Raw genomic sequence first — 26,748 nt, 5'->3', positions numbered from 1 at the left:
TCCTGCCTCACTCTTTTTTTACAGATGCCTGTCTAGGTGGGCTGGTCGTGAGCACAGGTACTTTCTGAAAGGTCCTCCTGGTGATTCTAACGTGCGGTCAGCATTCAGGCCCACTCCCTTAGGACCACACGGATTGCAAACAGGAGGCACAAAGTTGCTCAAGGGACAGAGGCTTCTCTGTGAGGATGAGTGTGGCGCTCATCCGATCCTCATGTCTCCTCTCCATTGGGTCCCACTCTTGTTCTAGTTGATTTTCCAAGGAGGAGGAGCAATGGTGGGGGATGGTCCTATGGGGGAGGCAGCCCTGTGCCAATTTGATCACACCGGCTCAGATAAGGAAGCGATCCACATGAGGCTCTCTGAAGAAGCAAGTCGACCAGAAGGGCCATGGTCCCTCCTACCAACATGCCGGCCCGGCTGTGTCCTCTTTGGGGTGGAGTAAAGGAGGGAAAGAAAACCTTGAACTTCCTCACTAGGGCCAACCTGTCTGCCCTTCATCATACGTGGAGCCAGAGCATGTAGGTCACTTCTTGTTGGAAGAGTCTTCTTGAGATGAACTACATACAGATGAGGGGGGTACTCAGTGATTACAATAAGGGCAAGGGCCTTGAATGGTTTGGGCAAGATGCTGCTGAAAACTCTCTCTGTGATATTTAGCCAGAGGTGAGGAGGGTGGGCAGAGAGTTATTTTCAGCGTTTTAAAGACACTTAAAAATTTTCAGAGTAATTGGGGTCGCCAATGGCATCCCAGCCCATCTCCAGTAGTCCAGCTCTGTGGTTCTCAATGTGTGTTCTGTGGCCCAGCGGCATCAGTGTTACCTGGGAACATGTCAGAAACGAAAATTCTCTGGCCCCATCCAGACCTACTGACTCAGAAACTCTGAGGGTGGGGCCCTGCGGTCTGTTTCAGCAAGTCCTCCGGGTGATTCTGATGCAGGCTCCCTGGTCACGCTACAGGCTATGTCCTGCCTTCACTCGTAATCAGTATGGATGGGTCACGTGTGGTAGATTTCCTCTTATAGATTTTTTTTTTTAAGCAAAAAATATCCCCATTAGCGTCCCAAGCACTTGCACAGAGACGTGGAGGGTCGCTCACTAGTTTTGGAGAGACTATGTCGCTTTAACAAGTTGGCTTAGTAACTTTCAGCCCGATTCTCCTATTCTGGTCTAAAGAATGGCAGTCCTGTTAGCCTCTGCTGAAGAGGGAAAGGAGGTGATAGGAAAGAAAAGTCGCCCCCTGCAGGCCGTCACAGGAAGGGCACGGGGGGTTGGTCGGGAAAGGCCGTGCTGAGTCCAGGCTGGTGTCTGTGATTAGCAAGTAAACAGTCCACTCACAGAGAGAGAACAAACCTTTTCCAGGTACTGAGTGTCTCCTGCATGCCAGACTCTGTGTGGGGGCAAAAGGGACAGATACGTGGTCAGGTCACACGCCTTGTTCTTACGGAGGGCAAGTAAAATTTAGACACATTGAACAGACATGACTCCTGGGATATAATCGTATATTGTATTTTTGCCTTCCACAGCCATGGATGAAATTCACAGCTGGGCCTGTCTTCCTTTTCTGATCACTCATAGGAATGGAAAGTACTCCTGGCTGCTCCAAGTCACAAAACACAATTTCAGCGCAGAACTTAATACATCCTGTCCAGCGTAATTGAAAACACAAAAAATTTCCCACTTCATTCAAAGGTTAAACTTCTTCCATCACAGCTCTGGGCTAGATGTCCACAGTGCAAGGGATGGGGAGCTCTATCAGCTGCTCTCCCACCTGGGGCTTCTAGCTCTCATCCCAAATCACTTAGAGAGGTTTCTGTCCCCTCCAGGGTGGGGAGTGGGGAACAGCTGGGAGGGATGGAGGTGAGGTAGGACCTTTCTTGATTAATCCTGTCAAGAGATGGGCGGGAAGACTTGGAAGCAGCCCAAGTGCCCATCGACGGATGAGTAGGTAGAGAAGATGTGGTGTATATATATATATAATGGAATACTACTCAGCCATAAAAAAGAAGAAATCATGCCATTTGTGACAACATGGGTGGACCTTGAGGGTATTACGTTAAGTGAAACAAGTCAGAGAAAGACAAATACCATATGATTTCGCTCATATATGGAAGATAAACACATAGATACGCAGAACAGATTAGTGATTACCGGAGGGGAAGGGGGTGGGAGGAGACTAAAAGGGATAAAGGGCACATATGTATGGTGGCAGATGGCAACTAGACTTTTGGTGGTGAACATGATGTAATCTATACAGAATCAGAAATATAATGATGTATACCCGAAGTTTACACAATGTTATAAACCAATGCAACCTCAATAAGATAAAAAAATAAAGAGATGGGCAGGGAAGGAATTAAAAGCTGACACTATCTCTTTCCTGGTTCTGGAGACACCCTGTCATTGCTGGGATCTTCCTTCGACATGAAGGATGCGCCTTTGCTCCAACTGGCTGCTTATAACCCATCTGCAGCTCCTCGGCACGCAGGCGTGAACCTCCAGTTTCTTTCTGCTGTTGTTCCCTCCCCTCTCCAGGCAGCCCTTGTGTACGGGATCTAAGAAAACCTTGCACCATCCCTCTGGAATGAGAGGCCCATCTCTGCTCCGTGGGAAACCAGCACCATGCTTTGCTCCCAGAAATTCCGGAGAGGGGGGCGAAACACACAGTCACGTCTCTTTGCTGCGTTGTTAGGGAAGCCAGCAGCTACAATCTGCAGCCCTTTGGAGTTCTCGGGTGTGTCATATACCGATTCACCGTGTTCCCTGACCTCCAGAGAACATGCAACAAGCTGCTTGAGGGCCTCTATAAATTTCCTTTCTCTCAGCTTGGGGAGAGGCAGGCACCCCCCTCCCTCTCTTTGTGGGGATGGGACTCTGAGCTCACTGAACTTCTCTCCAACAACCCTCTTCTAATCGCCAGTTCCTGATGTGGGGGCAGTTAGAGGTTACGTATGAAGTTAAACGTAGAATTACCCTATGACCCCACAATTCCACTGCCAGGGATATGCCCAAAAGAATTGAAAATGGAGACTCAAACAAGTCCATATACACACGTGTTCATAGCAGCACTATTCACAACAGCCAAAAGCTGGAAACAGCTCAGATGGCTGTCAACGGATGAATGGGTCAACAAAATGTGGCCTACCCATACAATGCAACATGATTCAGCCTTGAAAAGGAAAGAAGTTCTGCTACATGCTACAGCAGGGATGATCCTTGAAAACATTATGCTGAGTGAAAGAAGCCAGCCACAGAAGGTCACATATTGTGTGATTCCATTTATACGAAATGTCCAGAATAGGCAAATCCATAGAGACAGAAAGTGGATTAGTGGTTGCCAAGGGCTGGGGGAGGGAGAGTGGGGAGTGACTGTTCAATGATTATGCGGTTTCTGTATGGGATGATGAAAATGTTTTGGAACTAGATAGAGGTGGTGGTTGTATAACATTGTGAATGTACTATGTGTACTGACTCATTCACTGTCAAGTGGTTAATTTTATGTTATGTGAATTTAACCTCAAATTATTTTTTTTAAGTTAAGTATGCTTGCCCAGTGAACCCTGTGGCTCCCCTCTGACCTCTCTGACTGCATCCCTCTGTCTCACGCACGTGGCTCTGTCCTGGCTGCTCATCCCTTTTCACAGCTCCTTCCTCCTTGGAGAGCTGGTCCATGGCTGGTCCCTTCTCACTTCTGTGCAGGTGATCGAGTCCCTGTGGGAGATCCAGCCCTGCTCACTCACCTGAAACCCAGGGCCCATTAAATGGGCTCCTGGAATTGTATACTTTAGTCTGAGAGTAGAGTCATTTCTACTCTCTTGCTCCCCAAACATATTCTTCCTCCACTTTTGATGTAGGCTCAGACGGACCTGGGTTAAGTCTACTGATGATGGAGCTTGAAAGGAGAAGGTCTGACATCAGCTAACTCATACGTGCCTCAACCTGCCCAGTCCCTACTTCCTCTGTCTGCCTGGAGTGAGCTTTGTGCTCTCACCTCTCACACGAGGTAGAGATCACCTGAATTCTCTCTGGTAACGTTTATGGCGCCCAGAGAGTTACAGTCAAGAGCCCTCATCATCCCGCTTATAGTGAGCCTTTATCTTTCCAAGTCACCAGACTGATTGCCACGGACCAATGCACCTAGCAAGCAGGTGGTTTAAGACATTAAGAGCAAGAAGGTAGTCAAGAAGATATGTGCGTTAATTACACATTAATTACCTTACATGTTCTACTGCTGAAAGGACTCACAGGATTCAGTTTATCCTCAGACAGCCTTGTTACAGGCAAAGAGTGTGATACAGTAACCACAGGAGAGAGAGATGCATCAAAAGGGCTCTGGCACTCTCAGACACAGGTTTCTTTTTCCTCCCATTGCTGAGTAGCACGGGTCTCCCACCACCACCAGAGTCCCTGCAAAGCCTGAGCACTAGAAGCCCCAAGTCTTCTTGTGGTGTCGTCTCTTAGACTGAGTTGGTCCTCTAGGCACATTCCAGCTACACGGCCAGACTTAAATGTCAAATCCCCCCAAGGCTCCACCAAAACCGGATGCATATCGTAAACCCAATTATTATTACTCAGCATTGCTGGCAGGCTGGTACATCCCTTCCTGAATCAACTCAGAGAACCCATGGTTAAAAAACATCGTTTATCTTGAGTTAGTCATTCCATAGAGTTAGCTAAAGGTCACAGCCATGTCCCAGCAGCTCCGGAGATCAGCGTGAAGTCATTCCAGACTGGCTGAGATGAGCCCAGACTAAACAACATGGCAAACATATTCAGCAGCCACTGGAATCTTCTTCGGGTCAATCTGTATAGCCTGCAACTCAGAGAAACTAGCAGAATTCCAAGAAGCTGCCTGACCCCGAGAGGCTCCCAAAAGCCCTCCTCAGCTGCACTGGAGGGAGACACAGTGATTGAGGGACAGCTGAGCAGTCAACTTGTTTGTATCTGTGAGTGATTGTCCTTGTGACTTCACAGTCGAGGCTGAACCTCCCCATGAGTCCCATTAAGCACGCCGACATTGCTCCCATGATTTGCAGAATTCCTGGAGTGTGGGTGTTTGAGGGCTATTTGTGTTGCACAGGGAGGCACGCCTTATCCTTTGTGTCAAAACACAGGGATATCCTAATCAATCCAGAGGACTTTCCAGGACCAATGGGCAATTCTTCTATGTTCGTCTCGTGTGTCCTGGTAACTATGCTTCTTCCCATAGTTTGTGCTGTTCTAACTATGGGAAGGGCTACAGTAGATTGTGGACGGTGTAATGAGAGGACGTGCAACTTTAATCAAGTTTTTAACAGCTTATTCCTTTGGGCTTCGTTTGAGTTGTTCCCTTGCCAGCTTCTGTGGTAGCAGTGGAAATCCTAGAATTCCTGTGTCCTCATCTCTAGAAGCCAGTCTGCTGTCTGTCTTCATCAATTCAGGGAAGCCACAGCTACTGAGGATCCAGGGAATGGGCACAACTGTTTTCAGTAAATGGCTTTACTGCATCTTACCATTTTCTAAGGCTGGACCATGCCCATGACAACAGGCCTGGGGATGATGGAGGAACAGGACAGAAATAGTTTGAACTTCTAAAGGACTGCTTAAAAGAAATCTGCCCTCAGATCTCGAATGCTCCCCTTGGGCTGTAATGCGAGAGAGAAATAAATTTCTATCTTCTTTCAGGCACCAAATTAATTATTGGGTCTCGTTGTTGACAGTCTACCCAATACAGACACCTAGAATTGGGATGATTCCAAAAAATGTGTGTGTGCGCCTGTGTGCATGTATGTACATGTAAACGGTAAGAGCCGAGCAGAACAGACGCGTCAGGTTGGAGAGCCGGGGATGATTCCTATGGCACTCCAGAACATTTGCATAACTCAGCAGGCATGTGTGATAATGTAGAGGGCAGACCACACGCCTATGTGCTCTAGGGAGCTGTCGCAAAGAGCCAGAATCTAATCTTAGTGGGTGTTGCCTCTTAGTGACTGTGGCTGCCTTTAGCAGAGACTGTCAATGCCCCACTCATATTCCCATGCCTTTGCCACTTCAACATACAAGCCCAATTTCCAACTGTCAGTAGTACCTTCTCCCTCTTGGGCTGGTCTCTGCTGAAGATGGCTCTACTGGTCTGAGAGAAAGCAGAGCTGGCCCAGGACCAAGACTGGAGGTTTGTTTGAATCAAGTCCATGGGAAGGAAAAGTCTGGGAAGTAAGAGCACAGGCTTTGGTGCCGACTGCCTGGGTATGAATCCTCCTTGAACTGCTGGTCATATCACCTGCAGCAAGTTATTCAAAATTTCTGAGTGTGAGTTTCCTCATTTGTAAAATGGAGATGATACTAATAAGGTACTAAGATGGTACCACAAAGGAGTGTTGTAAGAACCGAATTAAATAATCCGTGTAAAGCACTCAGCACGGTGCCTGGCACAGAGCCTGGCACAGAGCTGGCCCTTAAGAGCGATGGGGGGGGCCAGCCCCGTGGCATAGCCGTTAAGTGCGCCCTACGCTACTGGCGGCCCGGGGTTCAGATCCCTGGCGTGCACTGACGCATTGCTTCTCCAGCCATGCTGAGGCGGCGTCCCACATACAGCAACTAGAAGGATGTGCAACTATGACATACAACTATTTACTTGGGCTTTGGGGGAAAAAAAAGGAGGAGGATTGGCAATAGATGTTAGCTCAGAGCCGGTCTTCCTCAGCAAAAAAAAAGAGGAGGATTAGCATGGATGTTAGCTCAGGGCTGATCCTCCTCACAAATAAATAAATAAGCGATGGGGTATTACTGGTGGAAGCATGCAGATGCCTGCTGCCATCTGGTGGCAACGCTGTGTTCCATTGAAAGGTAAATGTAAGTAAAGTGCCACATTTGACCTCCATGTAGGATTGTACAAGTGGTGGTTTCCTTTTCCGTGTTTTTGCAGTAGCTATATGTAGATTTCAGTGGATTCCTGTCTTGCGGGAAGAGTGGGAATCGTCTTCCTGACCCCCCCCTAGGAAGGCACGGCTGTGGAAGCGGCTTTTACTTTAGGGACCACTGCCACCTAGTGGCAGAATTTCATACTTGCAGGCAAAGGCAAGCATCTTGAGTCAACTTAAAACATTGAAAATAGTAAGAGCAGCTCTGCCCTTCCCGGTATCAATGAAGCGCTTCTGTAACCTTCATGTTCATCTTGGGAAGTTCCTTCCTAAATGTCTCCTTGCAAGCTTCTGGCACCTTTTGACCATCCACTGATGAGTTCTGGAATCTTTCTGGCTTTTACTAAACATCTTATCACTTGGATCTCTCTCTCTTGCCCAGAGGAGTACCACAACTACATGGCCCTGCAGTGAGAGGAAAAATTGCAAGCATGCTAAGACAGTACAGATGATCACTGGGTGGCCCTGTTTAATGGGCAGGTGTGGAAACATTGCCTGACCTTAGAGAAGCCTTGTACCCACATTCCCAATGCCACGTAAGACTCTCCAGTTCTAGCTGAAACTATCCTAACAAAACACGTTTTATATGCACAGAGATCAACACATAGTAGGCACTCAAGTATTTGCTGGCTGAAATCAGGGCTTTAAAGGGAGTGGACTCTGAGCACGTCTGTACCAAACATTCACCAAGCGCCTTACACATGACTTATTTAATCCTCCTAGCAGCTCCTGAAGTCAGAAATCTGATCTGGAGTAAGCAAATTGTCAAAGGTTCCGCTGAAAAAGTGGCAGGCCCAAAATTTGAGTTCCCTACCTGATCCCAAAGGCTGAGCGCTTGTCAGAGAGACACCTTCACTGAAAATGGAATTACTGATAAATACTGGGAAATCACCCGCAACACAGGCTCTGTCGTTTCCCAGGTTAGGTCTTCCCGGTATCTCTACCTCCCCCCTTCCTCTGTCACAGCCCCTGGCAAGAGGGGTGGACACATGACCGAGGCTGGGACTTTTTGCTCTCTAGGACTAATCATGATCAGACGGTCAGAATCCTGAGTCCCTGATTGCTACCTGCTGCGACTGCTCCATAGGAGCCACACCAGGCAAAGAGGGCTCTTATTAATTAGGGCTTTAGTGCTACACCTCTAGATCATCCCGTATGTGTTCTAATCAGAGTAGTTTTGTTCTCCACCAATTATTAAATATTCAGATTTTGTGAACCAGTTGTTAAACTGTTGGTATCTTGAAATCAGCCAATATAGGAATATTTACAGCACGGAAATCGGCAGATACTGATCAGGACAAATGGAAACAGTGGTCATGGCTTCACCTGCCAGAAACAATCCTGTGGCATTTTTGGCCTTTGTCCCCTTGAGTTCTTCCTTTATGTGCACCTGTTACAGGTTACAGCGTGCCTCTGGCACTCCCTCGTGGCTTGTTCATCCCCCGGTAAACCCAAAAGTTATGAAATCTGGGCCTGCTGTCAGCCAGAGGATGGAGGCTCCCGAGAGGGCGCAGAGCTGAGAGTATCAGAGAAGCACTGCAGCTTTGCAGAGCCCCTCCCTCCGTCACCAACGCTGCCCTCTGCCTCCTGGGACCAGGGCAGTGGGCCAGTTCTGCTCCCCAAGGCCTTTTACTCATTTCACTTTGACGTTGCCCCCAAGAACTGTCTAAAGAGGATCAGGCCATGAAGCAAACACCTTTCTCCACTAGACTAGTGATTCACAGTGCTGGCTGCACATTAGAAACACCTGGTTAGCTGCTAAAACATACCCATGTTCGTACCCATGTCTGAGCCCCATTTAGATAAAATAAATCAGAACATCGAGGGATGAGGCCCAAGCGCCACTATCTTAAAAAACCACTCCAGATGGTCCTAATGTGCAGTGAGTTTGGAACCACACAGCGTTAGACAGTGATGCTTAATGCCCCTGGGATGCTTTTAATACAGGTTAGTGCCTGGGCTCCAACCCAGACCAATTGAATCCAAACTTTAAAGCTCTCCAGGTGACTCAGATGGAGTCAGAATGGAGAAGTGCTGCTCTAGACCAAATAAGAATGACTTCTTATTTTGCATCTCATCTCAAATTATGCAACCGTGTTATTCAAACCATTTGTTACTGAGTCCTGATGTTGCTACCACCCTACACAATAAAACTTCTTCCGACGGTCAAAATAATCCTTAGTCTTATGCTGAAATTAAAGTCTGAATGTATATAGACATGATCCTCTCTTTACATTTTCTTCTTAGTCTGCTCAGCCCCAGTCAGAGGGGCTTCACCCGAGAGTCTGAATGGTGTCTGTGTTCTGCTTCTCCAAGAACCACAGATCGGTGAGTTGATGTGCTGGGCAAACACACAAAACCCCCAAAACATATTCAAAATAGCAAGAACCTCATGGGACTGTATCTGCAGCTTATAAATCATGCATCAATTCCCCAGTTTTCAAACATAAGTGGTATGCCCAGACCCTGTTCATTACTTACACTCCAGACCAGTGATTCTCAAAGTGAGGTCCCTGGACCAGCAGCAGCATCTCCAGGGAACTTGATAGAAAATTCTTGGGCTGCGCTCAAGACCTATTGAATCAGAAACTCTGGGCATGGGGCCCACAAGCTCTCCAGATGATGCAGATGGCCACTCAAGTTTGAGAACCAGTGCTCCCCAGGGGCACATCGACGTTACCACGGTACCCCACTGAAGACCACTGGGGAGACGGAATGTTGTCTAAATGGGAGGGCAGAGCAAAACCAAAGGGAAAGAGAGATTTGTGACTTGACTTCTCTAGGGTTCCAGCAGATCCACTCCAGTTGCTTGGAGCCCACCACCTGTCAAGTTAGAACCAAGTGTCCAGATAATCCTCCCATCAAGATTAACTGACAGTGGGGTGACTATAGCTTGGCGAATACAAAAAAATATGCACTATGTCAGCATTTCTTTCTCTGAGAGAAAGCATCTGAATGCCCGGTCACATTCAGGAATTGTCAGCTTGGCATCTCCAGGGATTTCCTGAGGCACAGTTCTTTGCCTCAGTGTCATCTTGTACATTTAACTCCTTTTGAATTCTCTCTCTCCATTCCCCATTTATTCTCTGTGCCCCAAGCAGCCCAATTCTGAATTTTGTGTGGGGTTCTGTGTAGGGAGGAATATAGTCATCACCCTCTTGTGGCCCAGGAATCCCAGAATTAAAAGGAGCAAGGCTCCAAAGTAACCTTATGGCCTCAAGCGTCCCACAAGGATAGTCTCTTTGCCACTAATGAAAAACAGGGGAGATGAACCTGAGGGAGAACCGTAAGGCTCCCTCCACCTCCCCACCGATGCTCTACATCACAGGGCAAAGAGCCTACATACCTGCCCTCTGCCCAGAGGGGTTAATGCCTCACATTGGTGGTTTTGCAGAAAGAGCCTACTCAGTAAGAATCCCCCCCAAAAACCTTCTACTCTGACTATACGAGACTCTGTGTCCTGCTCTTTTGCTTTTTACAGCCTGAATGCCGGGCAGCCCTGCCCACCAGCTCTCAGTCTGGTGTGCCTTGTCCCACCTGGCTCTGCCTGATGCCCCAGACATTAGTAGTGATGGATGGAGAGAGGACCAGGACGCTGAATCCACAGCTGATCACAACCCGTTGCTTCTGGTTCCTGGGGGCAGCCTGAGGACAGCAAGCTTTCTTCCTTGTCAGCCGGTGAACTGGTGGCTGCGTGTTGGCGTGAAGGATTCTTCTCGTTCCTTTCAACCTAAGGGCGTGTGGCCTCCTTGGCTCCTTACCCTGGCCTCTTACTCTGGTTCCTTTATTTCCCTTCTCCGTTTTTTTTTGCTACAGCTTTATTGGGGTATAATTTACATGCCATACATTTAGCCATTTCAAGTGTACAATTCAATGATTACTAGTAAATGGAGAATTGTGCAACCATCACCACAATTCTGTTTTAGCACATTCTCATCACCCTATTTGCAGTCACTTCTGGTTCCTTTTTGGCAACAGGGATGCCTGGGCCATCTTCTCTCACCATCTTCTGCAAGAGCTGATCCCCAAGGAAACAGCGGAGAGGGAGTTCATTCACATGCAGAAGCGTCTTTGCTGCTCCTACCCAAACCCCACTCTCCCCCAGACTCGGGCCCCTAACATAGCCTTGGCCTTGGCCCACTAGAGTGCTCCTCCTGGAGGGTACATGGGAGATGTTGTAAGGTCACCTAGACCACACACATCATTGGTTCTACTGGACCTCCTATGTAAGTTGCAATGTGTGTTTCTGTGGCAAGAGTGGTTAAGAGCAAGCCTTGAGCCAGAGTGTCCAAGTTTGAATTAAAGTGCTGCCACTTATGAGCTATGTAGCATCTGTCTCCTGACATGGAAAATGGAAATCAAAATAGTACATCCCATGGAGTTGTAAGAAATCAACAGATTACATTCACGGAGAGCATGGAAAGTGCCTGTACATTCTCAGTGCTTCATAAATGTTACCCATTATTAAAGTTGGATCAAATTTTCAAAGGGGCCTGTCACTCTCCCCCTCAAAATTCAGAACTTTCACCACAGAGAGCTTGGAAGATGCCACCCATGACAGGGTGCCACAAGGAAGCCCCCAGATGCTCAGAACAGGAAGATAGGGTTGGAAAGAGATTGGAAGAAGTCACACAAATGGGGAGAGAAGAGGCCGCTGGGAAGCAGACCCCAGGAAGAGGAGTGGGGTGGAGGTGGGGGTGGGTAAGGAAGAACAGGAAACAGGTCTGGGTGGCAAGTAAGTGCCAGGGGTTGAGATGCCGACCAGGGCCGCTGGAGACTGAAGGGGAAGTGAGGAAGTAGAAATGAGGGCAGGAGGAAATTTGGGGAGGAAGCTTCCTGATGAACCTGTGGTCTTAGTACGCTCTTTGAAGTCTGAAATTCTCTATTCTTTAGAGGAGAGCCAAATACAGTGCTGGAAATGTAATAATAAAAATCAGAGCCTCAGAGCCACATGCAAAGCCTAAGTTTTACCATCTGTCCTGCTGTTTGCCCAGCCACCTCTTTGACCTTGGAGTCAACCTACCCCATCAAGAGGCACGCGTATCATTTCTGTGGCTCCTGTCGGAGTTTCTGGAGTCTAGCCAGGACAGCTAGAGACAACATTGCAAAAGGGGCGTTGGGAACAGCCTGTCACAGGGGTGCCCCACCAGCTAGTGTTGCTTCCTTGGTTCCAAATGTGCAAGAAGCGGATGCCACCACACAGAAGTAGAGGCCGAGGGCGCTGGTATTCCGCCATTTGGCTGATCGGTCTTCCAACCTCCCCTGACAGTCAAACCAGTAGCCGTCATTTATAAAAACACAACACACACTGGGTTTTAATGAGAAAATAATTGTATACTTGCATCGAATGCCTCACAACCACTATAAAACCGAAGCAGGATAATAACATTTAAGTGGTTAACATACAGGAGATCCAGATACAGAGTATAATTTCCAAAACACAGTATTGCTGCTTTTTTCCCCTTCCTCCAAAAACAAGAAAAAGTCATTCGGGTAAAGAGCAACACAAAACCAAAATTGGCAGCTCACTCACTGAATGCTTAAAATTCAGGAAATTGGTTTGTCACTAAAACTGGATAATTCACCATCTCTAAACACTTAGGCTATTTTTTTTTCAATACATAGTTTAATTACATCCATTCTTTAGTTGGAAAAAATGTTTTTTTGTCTTCAGAGACAAGTCAACACTGTTTTAGTGTTGTTACACTTTATATACGTGTGTGTGTTGTGTATATATGTGGACACTGATCTATATACTGCTTATATGTCATTGTCTAGGGTGGGCAGCATGCACAGGTGTAAAGAGACCAGGAAATTGCATTGTGTCATCTGAGTAGAACACAGCCTGGCCTCCTGCCACTGACAGACCCTGTTTCCATAATTTCTGGGTGAGAAAGCCAAGGCATGTCAGTAGTTAATCAGTTCCGGAGGAAAGTGAACATCTATAAACACTTCGGAATGGAATACTTTCAGGAAAGCTTTTAAAATCTACAGAATCTAAACATTTGTTCTAGTTGAGACTAACAAGCTTGCGTGCTGTTTGGGGGCGGGGACGAGCATCAGAGGCCAAGTTTCTCACGAGCCTCTTCGGCAGGAATGACTTTCCTCCAGGGGTCTGTTGCAATTTCACAAAGTTAAAGGGGTTCATTTGGGATCCCAGAGCCTAGCACAGTGCTATGTACAAAGCAGTGGCCCAATGTGTCTGGAGTGAATAAAAAACTCAAGAGCACAGAGGAAATCTGGCTCTTCCAAGGGAACTGTAATTTACATTTTAATAGCATCGTGAGTGGAGCAAGGAAATAGACAGCAGTCATCGGAAGGCAACAGAGGGAAACAAGCAAATGTCAGGGATGTAGGAGCCACAGTTAAACAGCTTTGTGACTGTGGGTGGGTCATGGAAACTCTGCATTTGTTGCCTTATCTACACACGGAGCATGGACCAAAGGACCCAGCTCTGCAACTCTATGCAATAACTACTTCTGGTTCAATCAACTGTAGTCGAAGACCAATTTGTCTGCCTCTAAAGCGATTCCATGAATTGTGTGGCCTCCTTCAGCTGCAAATTCTCTTCTCAAATGCAAGTTTAAGGTGGGTACATGGTTTCCTTCAAAACTGAACAAAAAACAGCTAAGTCCTGAGGACTGTATCCTCTTATGAAAGATGGGGAGGTTCGTCTACATCATGTTTACGGTCCCTGCGAGATCCAGAGTCAGCCCAGAAAACATGAAGTGGTTTTCATTTTTTGTGCAACCCATAGAACCACTCTACTCTCCAGCCATCTTAGCTGCCACTGTGCCCAGGGCCAAGTGAAGCCGCTGCCCCATCTGTTTTTATTTACGTGCCTGCCTGGGGGGCACAGGAAATCCTCAGGCAAAGCATCCTTCCTGGGCGCTCCCATTTCACCTGCCAGGACTTCTAATCTAGCACAGATCTCATTTTCCTGGGAATGTCTGCCTTCAGGACAGACTCCTCCATTTGAAAATGAATTCCTTGCATCAGGGATCTTATTTGTTTTGTGTTCCCAATGGCTAGCACATTCAACAATGTTGAATATTCATTCAGAAGAATGAACGGTATAAAGATGGCGCCAACCGCCCATCTGTAGAATTTGGCTTCAGACTGCAGGTTGCCCTTGGCAGTTTTAAAGGATCCTTGTAAGTTATTAGCCAGTTCCATTTTTACTTTGTGCCCACCACTTGTCTGTGAATAAACTTTCCCCTAAAGTCAACACTAGTCTAATAAAAGAAGCAAAGATAATGTGCATAACATCTACATAAAAATTTTGTGGAATTGCTACTTGTCAGAATAACATATTAGAGTTTATGACATAACAATATAAAAACAAAAACGAATTTTAGTGAGGTCTGAATAATTATTGCTTTTTAAAAAACCATCGTTTTAAAACAAAAGGAAAAGAAAAAGAAGGCTGGTCACTTTTTTTCTCATGGCCAGAATTAAAAATTTTCTCATCCAGAAATTTAGGGTGTCCAATTATGGAATACCCTTATTGTATTGCTTTAAATGACAGAGAGTAAAGCTGGCATCCTCTATAGTATACTAAGCATGAATACAAAACATGAGAATAAATATGATACTTTCCTAAGTGTCAAATTACAAAACTGCTCAAAACTCTGCAATTGTGACTCATGCAAATACCATGTTAGGTCAATTTAATATTACAAATACTGCATCAGTTCGGTGCCTCTATATCCCTTTTCATAAAAAAGAAATTCTCACTCGCTCCTGACGCTGACAAACAGCTTTGGAGGAAATAACTGTACACCTTTGTCCCATGATCATTCTGGAATTTTAAGCCTCACACACACATCCTTACTCATGAGCATACACACTTTACACAAACACACAAAGGCATACGCGCACGCACACACGCACACACACACACACACACACCATTTTTAGGATTTGTAGCTGATTCCGAGCCTGCACTTAAATTTCTATCTTTTTCTCCATATCATCCTGGAAAACTGGTTGTTCAGCAAAAATAATCTCTCTTACTTCCTAATTTTCCCACTCTTTCTTCCTCCCTTCTTTTCTCCCTACCTTCACGATCTTTCTTTAATTTTTCATTTCTTATTGATCCAAAATAAGCTATCAATCTTCCTACCACCACTAAGTCCACTTTATAATATAAAATATAGTTATAAACACCTTTTTATTTCTTGTCATCTACCTCTCTAAGGCAGTTTGCCCTTTTTCAATTATTGCCATTCGAAAAATACCCCTACCATCTTGAATCCAGCTGTTCAATGTGTACAGGTTTTATACATGTATATAGTCCCCCAGCCCCTCATAAAAATAGTTGTTGCCCACTAAATATAGTTTTCATAGGAAGAAACATAATTGTGAAAATGTGTTCTCATAAACTGCAGATCAGTCAATATTATAAGCAGATGAGAGATCCTAAAGCTAAAATAATCCATTTGGTTTGGCTTTCTCTCCCTTTCTCAACCTCCTAACGTAGAATAGATTGTGTTTGCAACATGAAGAGATATTGTCTTAAAAACACGGATTTTATGTATTGCCATCATTAGTTGTTCCCAATTAAAAACAATTACATGTAAGAGAAATGGAATCATAATTGCCTCTTCTGGGCAAATATAGAGAGAAACATTATTCATTTTATGGCTGCTGGAGAAAATGGAGTTAACCTCACACCTCTGATGCTGTGAGCGATGGGTGGGAAACGGGTGCAGAGAAATATCCTATGCCATGTAGATTGCACCAGCTTGGGCTGCACTGCGCTCTAAATGGCCCCATCACCACGGTTTTTCCTCACCATCCAGAGAGGCTGGTCTCAGTTCTGCCTGCAGCAACCATGTTGATTTGCTTGTAACTTTGTCCTTTTGGATCAATTTGTGGATTGGTCCAAATCCAGGTGATTTTTGAGTCACAACAAATCTTTTCTCTGTTGACTCCTGGGTGTTAGAGTTTGATGGGTGGAATTCTTTCTCACTTTATGTTTCATCATTGTATATTGCAGCTTCTGGTCTACATAAGGATTGCTGAGTTTGTTTGCACTTTAATAAATATTCCATTAAAATGCTTTGATGTGTTGACTGCTTGGTTTCTTGGTAACCCAAGCACCAGTGAAGCTTCCCGGGTGGAAGGAAGTTTATTATTCATTGTCCTCTTTCTCCTGGTTGGCATAGATCCCTGCCTCCCAGCGCAAGGCCAGCACGCTCTTTCTTCGATTAACCCTTGTGGCCTCAAGGACCTGGAGAGAGAAGGGAAAAAATTACACAGAGTTCATGGATGTTAATTATGTACACAAACCAACTTCTCCATATCTTTCCTGCTTTCTCTCTCTCAACAGCCTCTAATGAGGGGAAAGTAACAGAGTCTGATATTGGTGGGAGGTAGGAGAGACATGGAAGAAAAAAGCGGTGGGAGGTTCTGGGTAGGCATTCATCTCATAGCCAAAGTTCATTTGCTTTTTGACCCATAGTTTTCAATATAGAGAGACTTAATTTTCCTGAAATGTTTTGCAAGTTTCTTTGAACTAGATTTGACTCTGCATCAAATTTTTAGATAACAAAGCAGATCTCTACATGCTATACATCAGCACTGTCTGATGGAAATGTTCGGTATCTGTGCCATCCAATATGGTAGCCACTAGCCACATGTGGCTACTGAGCATTTCGAATAGGGCTAGCATGGCTGATAAAGTAAGTATTTAATTCTAATTAAAATATCCTAATGGAACTAATGACTACCATACTGGACAGCATCGCTACAGACTGTCTTAGTCACTTCATAAACAAGCAGACCAGAATATGATTCCAAACAATTGAACCAGTGTGGATTCAATCCATCAAGCTTTGTGGAGCTACATAAGTGATGATCATACTTATATCATGAAAGTCTACTTTGGTGTAATTAAATTTCAAAGAGGCATTAAGTGAAAAAGAAAATAGCTTCTCAGGCCAATTAAAAGCAATCTGAGCATTTTGATGCAACTTCAGGGCCATAGATGCTAATAAATGAAATGAAAGGTAACGATATCAAGGACAAGTAGGCTCACCACCATCAGGGTAGGGCCTCCCTCCCTCTGGCTCACTAGAACATTCTGTGGACTTCTGAGGGGTAACTTCAGCCAATCTGTTCCAGCTTTAGTTTGATCAAGATGAGATCCAGATGAATGACATTTAGGTTGCCACCATATGAGAAATGGCTCAATTTCATGACACTCCACCAAACACAAGCTCATGCATGCCAGCCAATTAAATTACTGTGGCATTAATGTTAGAATGTGCAATTTCTGACTTTAAAGAAAAGTCCAGCAGAGCCAACACTGGTTGATTATCCAAATTGCAATGAAGACTTTGCTTATTCTAAGAATAATTATTTTGGCAAGAGACAGTGATGCTGGCAACTCCAGAGAAGCAAAGAGATGCAGGTTACAGGCAGCAGTGGAATAAGCAAATTCTGGGTAGATTAAAGGTCTGGGGGTCCATCTGGACCTGCTTCTCTGCACCTCTGACAAATGACTGGACGTCCCAGAGCTTCAGGGTGCTTTCCTCTGCGAAGCCTTCCCCAGTCCTCCCAGCAGGGACAGCTGGACCTGACATGTAGGACGCAGTCATGTCTCCTGAATGGATGCTCATTGTTAAGCACATAAAGCATGTCATAAAGTGTTTTGTGTGTAAGCATACCATGGTCACTTACTTAGCATCTAAGATTAAGAAATCAGTAGGTGAAAAGCACGCTTCCAAATCTGGGATAGTTAAATAGAAGATTCTTCTGGACAATGCATGGTAACATGGCCCTGAGACAGTGCTGGACTGGAATTGAAAGACCTGAGCTTTATTTCCAGTTCTGTCCCTGGAACATGTTGCAGTTGTTCAAGGCATCTTGTGTCTCAACTTTCTTTATCTGTAAAATGGACACAGCACTTGCCCGACTTCCCGGGCCTTCTCAGGAGGCAGTGCAGACTCTGAAGGCCAGGCAGGTCTAGGTTCAAATCCCAATGACTATGTGATCTTGGGAAAGTTTACCCCTGTGCCTCAGTTTCCTTATACGTTGAATGGGAATAATAAAAACTACAGTACAGAGTTGGCCTGAGGAATAAATGAGGCAACGTATGTAAGGCATTTAGCATAGTTCCCAGTGCATAGTAAGTTCTCAAACAATAATTATTTCTATCATCGTGTGAAGGGGCTTTATAAACTATGAACTGGTATTCAAACAGAAGGCATTTTTATAAAGAGCTCTATATTGTGTAAAATGGTCCTCTGTTCGTCTTGCAGATTGCAAATACAAACTGAAAGGTTTACATAAAAACCAAAAATAAATCTAAGGTTCTGAGAAAAATAGTCCCCATCCTTTTTGGATGTTCTTTGTCTCGTTATTTAGGCACTATTTTAATTCTCAATCATCTTGAGCAAATTAGTTGACTGTGTTCTTCAGGAACCCATGTTACAATCCATCTATCCATCCATCTTATAGATATTTACTTGGTTCCTACCAAGTGTCAGGCACAGTACTTCACGTTGAGGATAGAACAGTCTCTTTCCTCATGGGGCTTAGTCACAAAAAACATCATGGGCAGAAAAATAATATTTATAATTATGTTCACATTTAGCACAGCTTGGGTTTGAACATCTACTTGTTGCCGCCCAAATAATTCATGATCCTGAATTTCTGATGTAATCGAAAGCCCCTACTAATGGCACAGACAAGAAAATAAATGGTTCACTACTAAAATAGCCAGTGACCTTGCTATACAGTTGTCTTTGGGTTCACAAGGCTTATGATCTAGGACTGGCTCTGGGGTGAAGTCATCCTACAACTGGCATTTTGAAGATTCAAAAGCCAAGCCCTCGGGGAAGGTATTTGAATGAGCATTTGCTCCATAATGAATTCAGAGTATTCTGTGTGTATGTGTCTATAAATCTCTTGCAAATCTAGAGCTCCTGCTACGTTTATTACTGTGTATGAACTTTATTTCCTAAAGTCCATTCCTTTCCTTTCTGGGCAACAAAATCACTTGCCTCTGGGGTTCTAATAATAATAAACACTTACATCACACGTACCATGAACTGTTACTGTTTTAATCCTCACTGCTGTTCTGTGGGATTCAACCTATAATTACTCCCATTTCACATATGAAGAAACTGAAGTGCAGGGAGATTAAGTCACTTCATCAACATTACTCAGTTAACAGGAGGAAAAGCTAAGATTTGAACCCAGAACTCTGGGTGCCGAGTCACTGCCCCAGGCCACCATGCTACACTGCTGCTAAGGGACGGTAAGGAGTTTGGAAGAAGCAGCATCAGAAAGAACAATAAACACTCTCTGTAGAAACGGAGAGAGGAAAACATAAAAAATAATAAGTGATAGAAAGAGCTGATTTAAGATTTTCTCATTTTCAAAAATTAATTCAGATTTAAGTCTGGTGGGGACAAAAAATCAATTCTCTTTGAACATGCTTCTAATATTAATTTTCTCTCTCTAATGCTTAGAAAATTCAAGTGAATTGCTTAACTCTGATTAGCAATCAACACAGACAATTTTATTTTGGGATACGAAACAAAAGACAGATACGTTAAATAATATCAGTTACCCAGTTTACATTAATACTTTATCCCCCGATCTCCTCTTCAATTGAAGATAGACAGGACCTAGCTTTATCTTCCTTGGACATATTTGACCAGATTTGCATTATTCTTAATGATGTTGACTCAAAGGGTATATGGGTTTAAGGCCTAACTCTCAAACTGCCATCCTCTAGATGAGAACCACAGTTAGACTTCAAGGAAGGTACGTGTAATGATATTCTCAATATTCATTTTGTACCTTATGAAAGAAAATTACTGATAATCATCAGCTCACATCTATAGTCAACTAAAATTATTAGGCTAAATAGGGAGTTTTTAAAAATATATTGTGCTACAGGTTAGCACAACCAATTTGAAGAATAATTTGCACTATGTGGTGAATGTGAGAATATATAAGCCCTGTAAACAGTACTTAGACTCATATAGAGAGAAATTTTTCCACAGGTACACAAAGAGATATGTATAACAACATTCAGTGACACACTGTCTGTAATGGAGGAAAAAAAAAAAAGGAAACAACCTACATTTACATTTCTATCCTTAGGAGGATGAATAAATAGTGATATATTCATTCAATGGAATACTATACAGCAGTTATAATGAATGAACTAGAGCCATAAGTATCAATATGGACACATCTAAAAACAATGCCCACAGAATAAAGGAAGGAGTAGAGGATACCACAACATATCATTTATGGAAAGTTCCAGAACATGCAAAACCATAACATATTATTTATGTATATAAACATATGTAGTATAAGTATAGAAACATGCATGACAATGATGAACACCAAATTCAAGAATAGTTACCTCTCAGGAAAGAGAGAAATGGGAACTGGGAGAAGCAACAAGAGGGCTTGAGTGTATCTGCAATATTAATTTCTTTTTAAAATATTAAGCAAATATTACAAAATGATAAGAATGGACAAAGCTGAATACCTGGGCTTTATTATTAATTATGTCACATCATTTCGAACATTTGAATGCCAACTCCACGACATCGGGGACTTTGTTTGGTTGACTGCTGTATTCTCGGAAGCTAGAAAAGTGCCCCGTGCTTAGTAAGTCCTCAATAAATGGTTAACTGAATGAATGAATGAATGATTGTCTCTACAATTCTGTGTATTTGAAAAAACTCTTTTAAAATAAAAATAATACAATGCTATAAAAATAAAAAACAGGAAAAACATTGTGCTTTCTCATAGCAAAAACATAAAAAATATGAAAAAAATGGGGAAAAATGAAAAATATTGTGCTTTTTCATAGCATGAGTTTGTCAAATCTGTGTAAAAGGAAGTTGTAGGGGAAAGAAAGAGACTTTGGGAAATTCATCGCTTAAAGAAGCTTCCAAAACAAAAATACAAGTTTAAAGACTGGGGGGTAGGGGGAGTGGGATGGTTCACAGTTGGAATAACTTATCCCAAAGCTATGGAATGGAGCTTTCTGGATTTGTGTTGAGGTAGACTAGGAACTGTGCAGAATCAATAGCTCAGTCCTCCTGAGCTGCACTGTTTCCTAACCAGATCAAAGTATATCTGCTATCAGAGCCCGAAGAAAGGGAAAAAATCCAAATAGCCCATTGGTTGTGCCCTCTAGTCCAAACATCTTCCAGATCCATGAGCAGGGCAAGGTCTTCTCCAACCCCACCACACAGCACAGCAAAGCACAGCAGTGTGAATCATTGGTGCGTGTACTCCAACGTTTGGAGGCAGTCTCCCAGTTCAGAAAAGGCAGGAAGAAATCAATATGCAGACAAGCTGCTTTCTTGCCCTTCTCATTCAACCCACCAGGAAACGGCAAACCACGCCAGCATGCACCTGGGTCAGGCATGCAGGAAGACCAACACAAACAAACTGAAAAGTACCTCGGAAGTCACCTTGCAAGACAGTAACTTAGAGGTGTACTGGCAGAGAGGGAAAAGACCAGGGTTAGTGCACGGCCGAGACACTCACAGAACACCCCCCAGCTGGGAATCGGCACCACGCCGAGGGCAGACAGGAGGGGAGGTAACACCAGGAGACCATTACACACCCACGCCAAGACGGGCTTCATCTGATATTAGTTTATTTAAAAGTCTGTATCTTTTGGAGAAAGTAGATACTCTATTATTCCTTAATAAAAATATCAGATAAGCCATACTTTTGTTAATTCAAAATTTGTTGCTTCCATTTTCTGCACTTTGAATTAACAAGATTCTCTCCCCAACATCCCGGCACCAAGAAACCCTTTAGGAAACTATGATTCATCAGTTCCTCATGAGTTGCATTACTGACCAGAGAACAGGCCGAGATAAGGGGACATTTCCACATAAGATAACATTTCCAGATAAGAGAAACCCACAATGAGAGCAGGACTGCTGCATCCTGGTGTGCAGTGTGTGCACTGCACAAAAGCCTGAGGGTGAGGGGATCAACGGGGTTGAAGCTCAGTCCCCCTACTCCACTCACCACCTGTGTGGCTTGTGCAAGGTCGCATCCTCACAGAGTTTTGAAAAAGGGTGCCTTTTTCTAATTCTCACAAGGGCCCTAAATAGGCTGGTTAACAGTGTAGGGTAAGGGAGAAAGCTTGGGGATAGCAACCCTCTTATGCAAAAATTGGCCAAGGAGTCCATTAGTAAATGGGGCCTGGCTGAAGCCTCGAGCATGGAGACACTCTCTGGTGACCAAGCCATGCACAACAAGGCTGCCAGCCCAGGTGGGTGAAGACTGTCGCTACTGAAGGAGCACCCTGTTCAAAGTCTGAGCTGGTAACAAGGATGGCCATCTGGGGATAACTTTTTGAGAAAAGGGGCTTTTTCTAGTTCCTTGTCATTGATTTTTTCACCAACTGCAAAATGAGCAGAACATCCACAGATGACTTAATATCACGGATACAGTGACTCCTGGGTAGATGTTCTGAGAGAGATCCACGAGTTAATTTTCCACCTGTCATTCTCTGAGCCCTCACCTTGTTTCCAACAGGAGGAAGGGACAGCTCAGGAACATGAAAAAGACCACCAAATGCTGCAGTTTCCCCCACACCACCCACCCCCTGGCAGGGATCCACGAGCCTGAGGCCTCCCTGCCTGTCCTGAATATGATTTTTTATGAAGTGGGAAAATTTAAGGGTCCCCGAGCTGGGGACAGGACTCTAAGACCATCGCTGCTCTGGGGTGGGGGATGCTGTACCTGTTTTTCTTGGGTAGGTTGACAAAAGTTACTCATCATTTGGCTTCTCCATCTTTCTCTTTCTTCTGTCCTTCACGCCCATTAATATCACTGTGTCTAACGTATGACTACGCACACATGCCAATTACTCTGTTTTGTTTTTAAGTCTGCCTTCTCCTTAGGAAGCACAGAAAATAAGAATTAATTTCATTCGGTTCAGAAAGAGCTTGCTACTTTCCATGGGCAAACACATGGTTTGGACCTGATCATGTGTGAGGGACTCCTAAATGCTGCCAAGTGACTTTTTAGAAGGAATATTGGCAGGTGGAGGTGCCACGGTGACAGCAGACCCAGGTGAGCCATGTGAAGCTTTTAAAGGGTGGCGAATCTAAGAATCTAATCTACTCCCAATTTGCCCTGGGAATAGAGCATGTGAATGGAGCCAGGAGAAGAGAACTACCAGCTTCTGGGGCAGGGGAGCCAGTTACAGAACTCAAGCATCAAGCAATCCATCTGTTCCCTGTTATCATCCTTCTGATAAAAGAAACAATTAGAGAAGGGACCACGGATCAGCCAAGAAAAAAATGAAGGACTGTTCGTTTCTACAGGTAAACCTCACCATATTCTCCAGTGATTGATGCAGATATAATAGAAAGATCTCCTGAATCAAAAGAGCTAAGAGGTGGGGTAATAGGTGGCTCTGAAATAAAATGAAATTGATCATCTGGCTGATGATCATATATTTGCTTTAGAAGCAATCTGAGTACATTTTTGCAGATTTGGGTCTTAAAAGAGGATCTAGTGGATTGGATAGATTTTGTTCTGTTCCTAAAAATTTGCAACGGCAATGAACTTGGTACTCTTGTAATATCAATAACAGTACAAAACTGGCCTTGAATCCGACATCTGGGGATATTAACAGCTTGATTAGTTAGTAGGTTTCTTCCTTCCAAAATGTTTTATTTACTTGAGAAAAATGGAGATTGGAAGCTGCCACTTCATTGCGTAAGTGAAGGGCTGATTCTAAGCAGCTTCCTTAATACAAAGGGTGAATCCAGCCTGGTTGGATGAGGGTCAGAGTTTGGCAAAGGAGGCTTCCAGCCTCTGCCTGTGAAATGAGTAAGAGTGGGCCCTTCACTTCTGTGTGTAGTATTTTCCTCTATCATCTGCACTTCAATACAAAAGGCATACACAAGAGATATGTAGAGTGTGTTTTGAAAACGCTCGCGTGGGTCACATGCAAAGTGGTTACATTGGTCCTTCCCCCTCCACGCCAGAATGCGAGAGGTCCACTCAGCTAACTTCACTGCAGCTGCTGCCGTACGGTGTGGAATCATTGGAGGAAAGAAACAAGCCACGTAGCGCACGAAGCTTCAAAATGGTCACAGCCTCCAGAAAATACCCAAAGTGGTAAACTCCATATTTTCAGTGGGGCTGCAAAGAAGGGCTGGCTAAAGTGACTGAGTGGGCAGAAGAAAAAGGCCTATGGGCTCAGGGAAGGAGCCTCAGCTGTGGAAATGTCTGCAGCAGCCACCAAGGGCTGGGCCTCATCCCACTGTGCAATACAGGGATTAGCCCAGAAACGCTCCAGCCTGACACATAGCTGTGTCAGTATTCCAAGCAGCTTAGGTATAAACCCAGGAGAGAGCCTGGGAGGCGCCAAGCGAGTCTTCAGGATGCTATCGACGTGTTTGCTTTCGTGCTTTCTTTACCACTAAATATTTTGAAAGCAATCCTCAGTATCTGGCTTCAACTCCAGAAATCCTTTATCTTAGCCAACCAGGATGTGAAAGGCAGTAAGTCAGCATGGAATTCCTACTGCGAGCCTTGTAGCATTCAAGTTTAAGGTGATCAAATAATTTATCATCCAAACTGGGGCACTTTTAAGAGTGAAAGGGGATGCTATTAATAATTACACTAGGACAACAGCCATCAACCAGGACTGACCCAGGAAATCTGGTGGTATCCTCAACAGACCCAAGCTATTTGTGACCTAAGTGTAACTGGGGGGGAGAAGAAGAGACCGAGGCCAGCAGACTCCTAGGAGGTTGGCATGGACCTGAGGCTGATCCCCAGGCTCCTTCCTGGCTGTGGAGGTGGTGTGGAACAACGGTTCTTAAGTCTCTTACTGGAGAAAGAAACCACAGAGCAAATGACTTCCTTCACCGTTAACGTGCACGTCACATGCAAAGTTATCTGGGTTGAGGGTAGCGGGGTAGCCCTGTGGTTTTTAACTGTCATTTTAACTGGCTCTCTCCTGCCAAACTGTAACAGCCCCAAATGCACTTAGCCTTTTGAGCACTGTGTAACATGGAAAGGGAGTGCCCAGAGCAGACGCTGAAGGAATAGCATTGAAACGGCTCTCTAGAGAAATCAAATCTCTACAGAGCAGGCCAGCGATGGCAGAAATCAGCTCCCTGGTGCCTGGGGATGATTTCAGGGTGTTGACATCCTTCTCTCCCTGCTCTCCTTGCATACTGTCTTTCTACAAATCAATCGTCTCACGCACTAGCCTTGCCAGTGGGCTCAGATACTTGGCAGCAAAAGGACTTGCTCCTTGCGTGATCCACATTTTTGAGAAAGAAAGCAAAAACCCAAACCCGACTCCAGGCATGTTAAACCATACATTTGAAAATTGGTCTTGGAACCACGATGCTGGTCAGACAACCTCATACACATTGTGCCAGCACTGGAATATCGTCCGCCACACTCACGTTCGCCCTCGCAGAAGTGAAAGAGGAAAGGAGGAGAAACTTACACTACTATCATCCATTCTCTCGCGCCTTTTAGATTTGTGTGTCTCATAGTCTTCCATGAGGGTCTGCATCAGATTCTTGGGCCGCTGGGATCCGGCAGCCTCTTCGGGGGCTAAGTCAGGCTGCGAGCTGGGGCCTTCAGGTGTGGGGGATGGAGGAGGTTTGACTTTCTCTATTTTCCCTGAAACAACACGAAGAGAACACCCTTTCTAAGCTTGTCTGCTCATGACTGCTTTCAGAAAGAAGAGAAAACCGGCAAAAAACAACCTCTGACATAGAGAGTGGTACCAGACGATGGTTAAGTGCAGGTCATTTTATTACAAAGATCAAAGCACTTAAGGATAACGTCACAAACCCATCCAACAGAAACCTCAAGAACACCAGTGCTAAGTCAGTTAGACCAAAGAGGACTGTCAGGCACTTTGCAAATGTATCAGACAGACAGACAGACAGATAGACACTGACTCCAGCCGTTTAGGGGACATGTATTCTATTACAGATCACAGAATTAGACTGTCAAGAGGTGGCGGCGCCTTCAAGCCTTAGAGACCCACTTCTTACAGATGAGGAAAATTGAGGCTCTGCAAATGGAAGGCTGTGCTGAGGTCACTGGGAGCCGGCGACGGTACCCAGCTCTCCCGGTTTCCTCATCAGGTTCTCTCTTCTATATCAGAGGCCACCCGTCGTCAGCTGGCCGGCCCAGGCTTTTTGCATGGACAGCACAGTGCTGTCAAACCTGTGAATGAGAGCTGGGCTTCTTCTGGCCAGGTCACCCAGTCTTACGCTGGCCAGCATCATTCTTTACCTTACCTGCCAGGGTCCTAAAAGCATTTGGGTTTGAGACCCCCAGACTTGAGACCCTCAGACTTTAAGGAATGAACGCCAATAAAGGCAGCTTCAGATTTGTAGAAAATGAGTGCACCAGAACTGGGAAAAGCGAGATTGTAGCTTTTGAAACGCCTTATAGGAATTCTCAGGATAAGGAGATTAGGTCAATGATGATGAGGGTGTGGTGACTCTGAGCACTTTCGCTGAGATCGCCTGCATCCCTCGCTCTTGGGAAATGCCTGGCCTGGCCTTCTGGCCCATCAAGTGGTGGGTTTTATTGCCAGACAGCCCCAAACGCACCTCTGAGAAGTACCTTTGGGTGCAACAGCCATGATTTTTCCAGCTATGCCCTTTGTGGGAGACAGAGGGTCTGCGAACAGGGAATGTAGAAAAACATACACAATAAATGGGACCATTCAAGTCCAAAAGTTTAGAAATTGCCAAGGGGAGATTAAAGGCCCATCTGACCCCTCCCAGTCCCAAGCTGAAGGAGACTCATCTTTCTTTGTCTTACTCCCCAGACTTCTAACTTGGCAACTGCC

At 44.8% G+C, this 26,748-nt stretch overlaps 1 protein-coding gene across 3 annotated transcripts in view; it reads right to left on the bottom strand.

The window, feature by feature from the left end:
- Positions 1 to 12,988: 12,988 nt before the first annotated feature.
- LOC131393214 (A-kinase anchor protein 2) overlaps positions 12,989 to 26,748 on the bottom strand; it is a 103,792-nt gene continuing 90,032 nt past the window's right edge. For 2 of the 3 annotated variants that reach the window (XM_058523751.1, XM_058523748.1), the window contains exons 3-4: positions 25,381 to 25,559; positions 12,989 to 16,131 (exon numbers count right to left, since the gene is read on the bottom strand). In XM_058523751.1, coding sequence (XP_058379734.1) covers positions 16,033 to 16,131; positions 25,381 to 25,559 — 278 coding nt within the window. In that variant the 3' untranslated portion in view covers positions 12,989 to 16,032. The remainder of the gene's footprint in view (positions 16,132 to 25,380; positions 25,560 to 26,748) is intronic. The other variant, XM_058523750.1, reaches the window with a different exon arrangement.

The sequence above is a fragment of the Diceros bicornis genome, chromosome 28 (genome assembly GCF_020826845.1).
Source record: "Diceros bicornis minor isolate mBicDic1 chromosome 28, mDicBic1.mat.cur, whole genome shotgun sequence".
Classification (NCBI taxonomy): Eukaryota; Metazoa; Chordata; class Mammalia; order Perissodactyla; family Rhinocerotidae; genus Diceros; species Diceros bicornis.
This window is presented reverse-complemented; position numbering and strand designations above follow the sequence as displayed.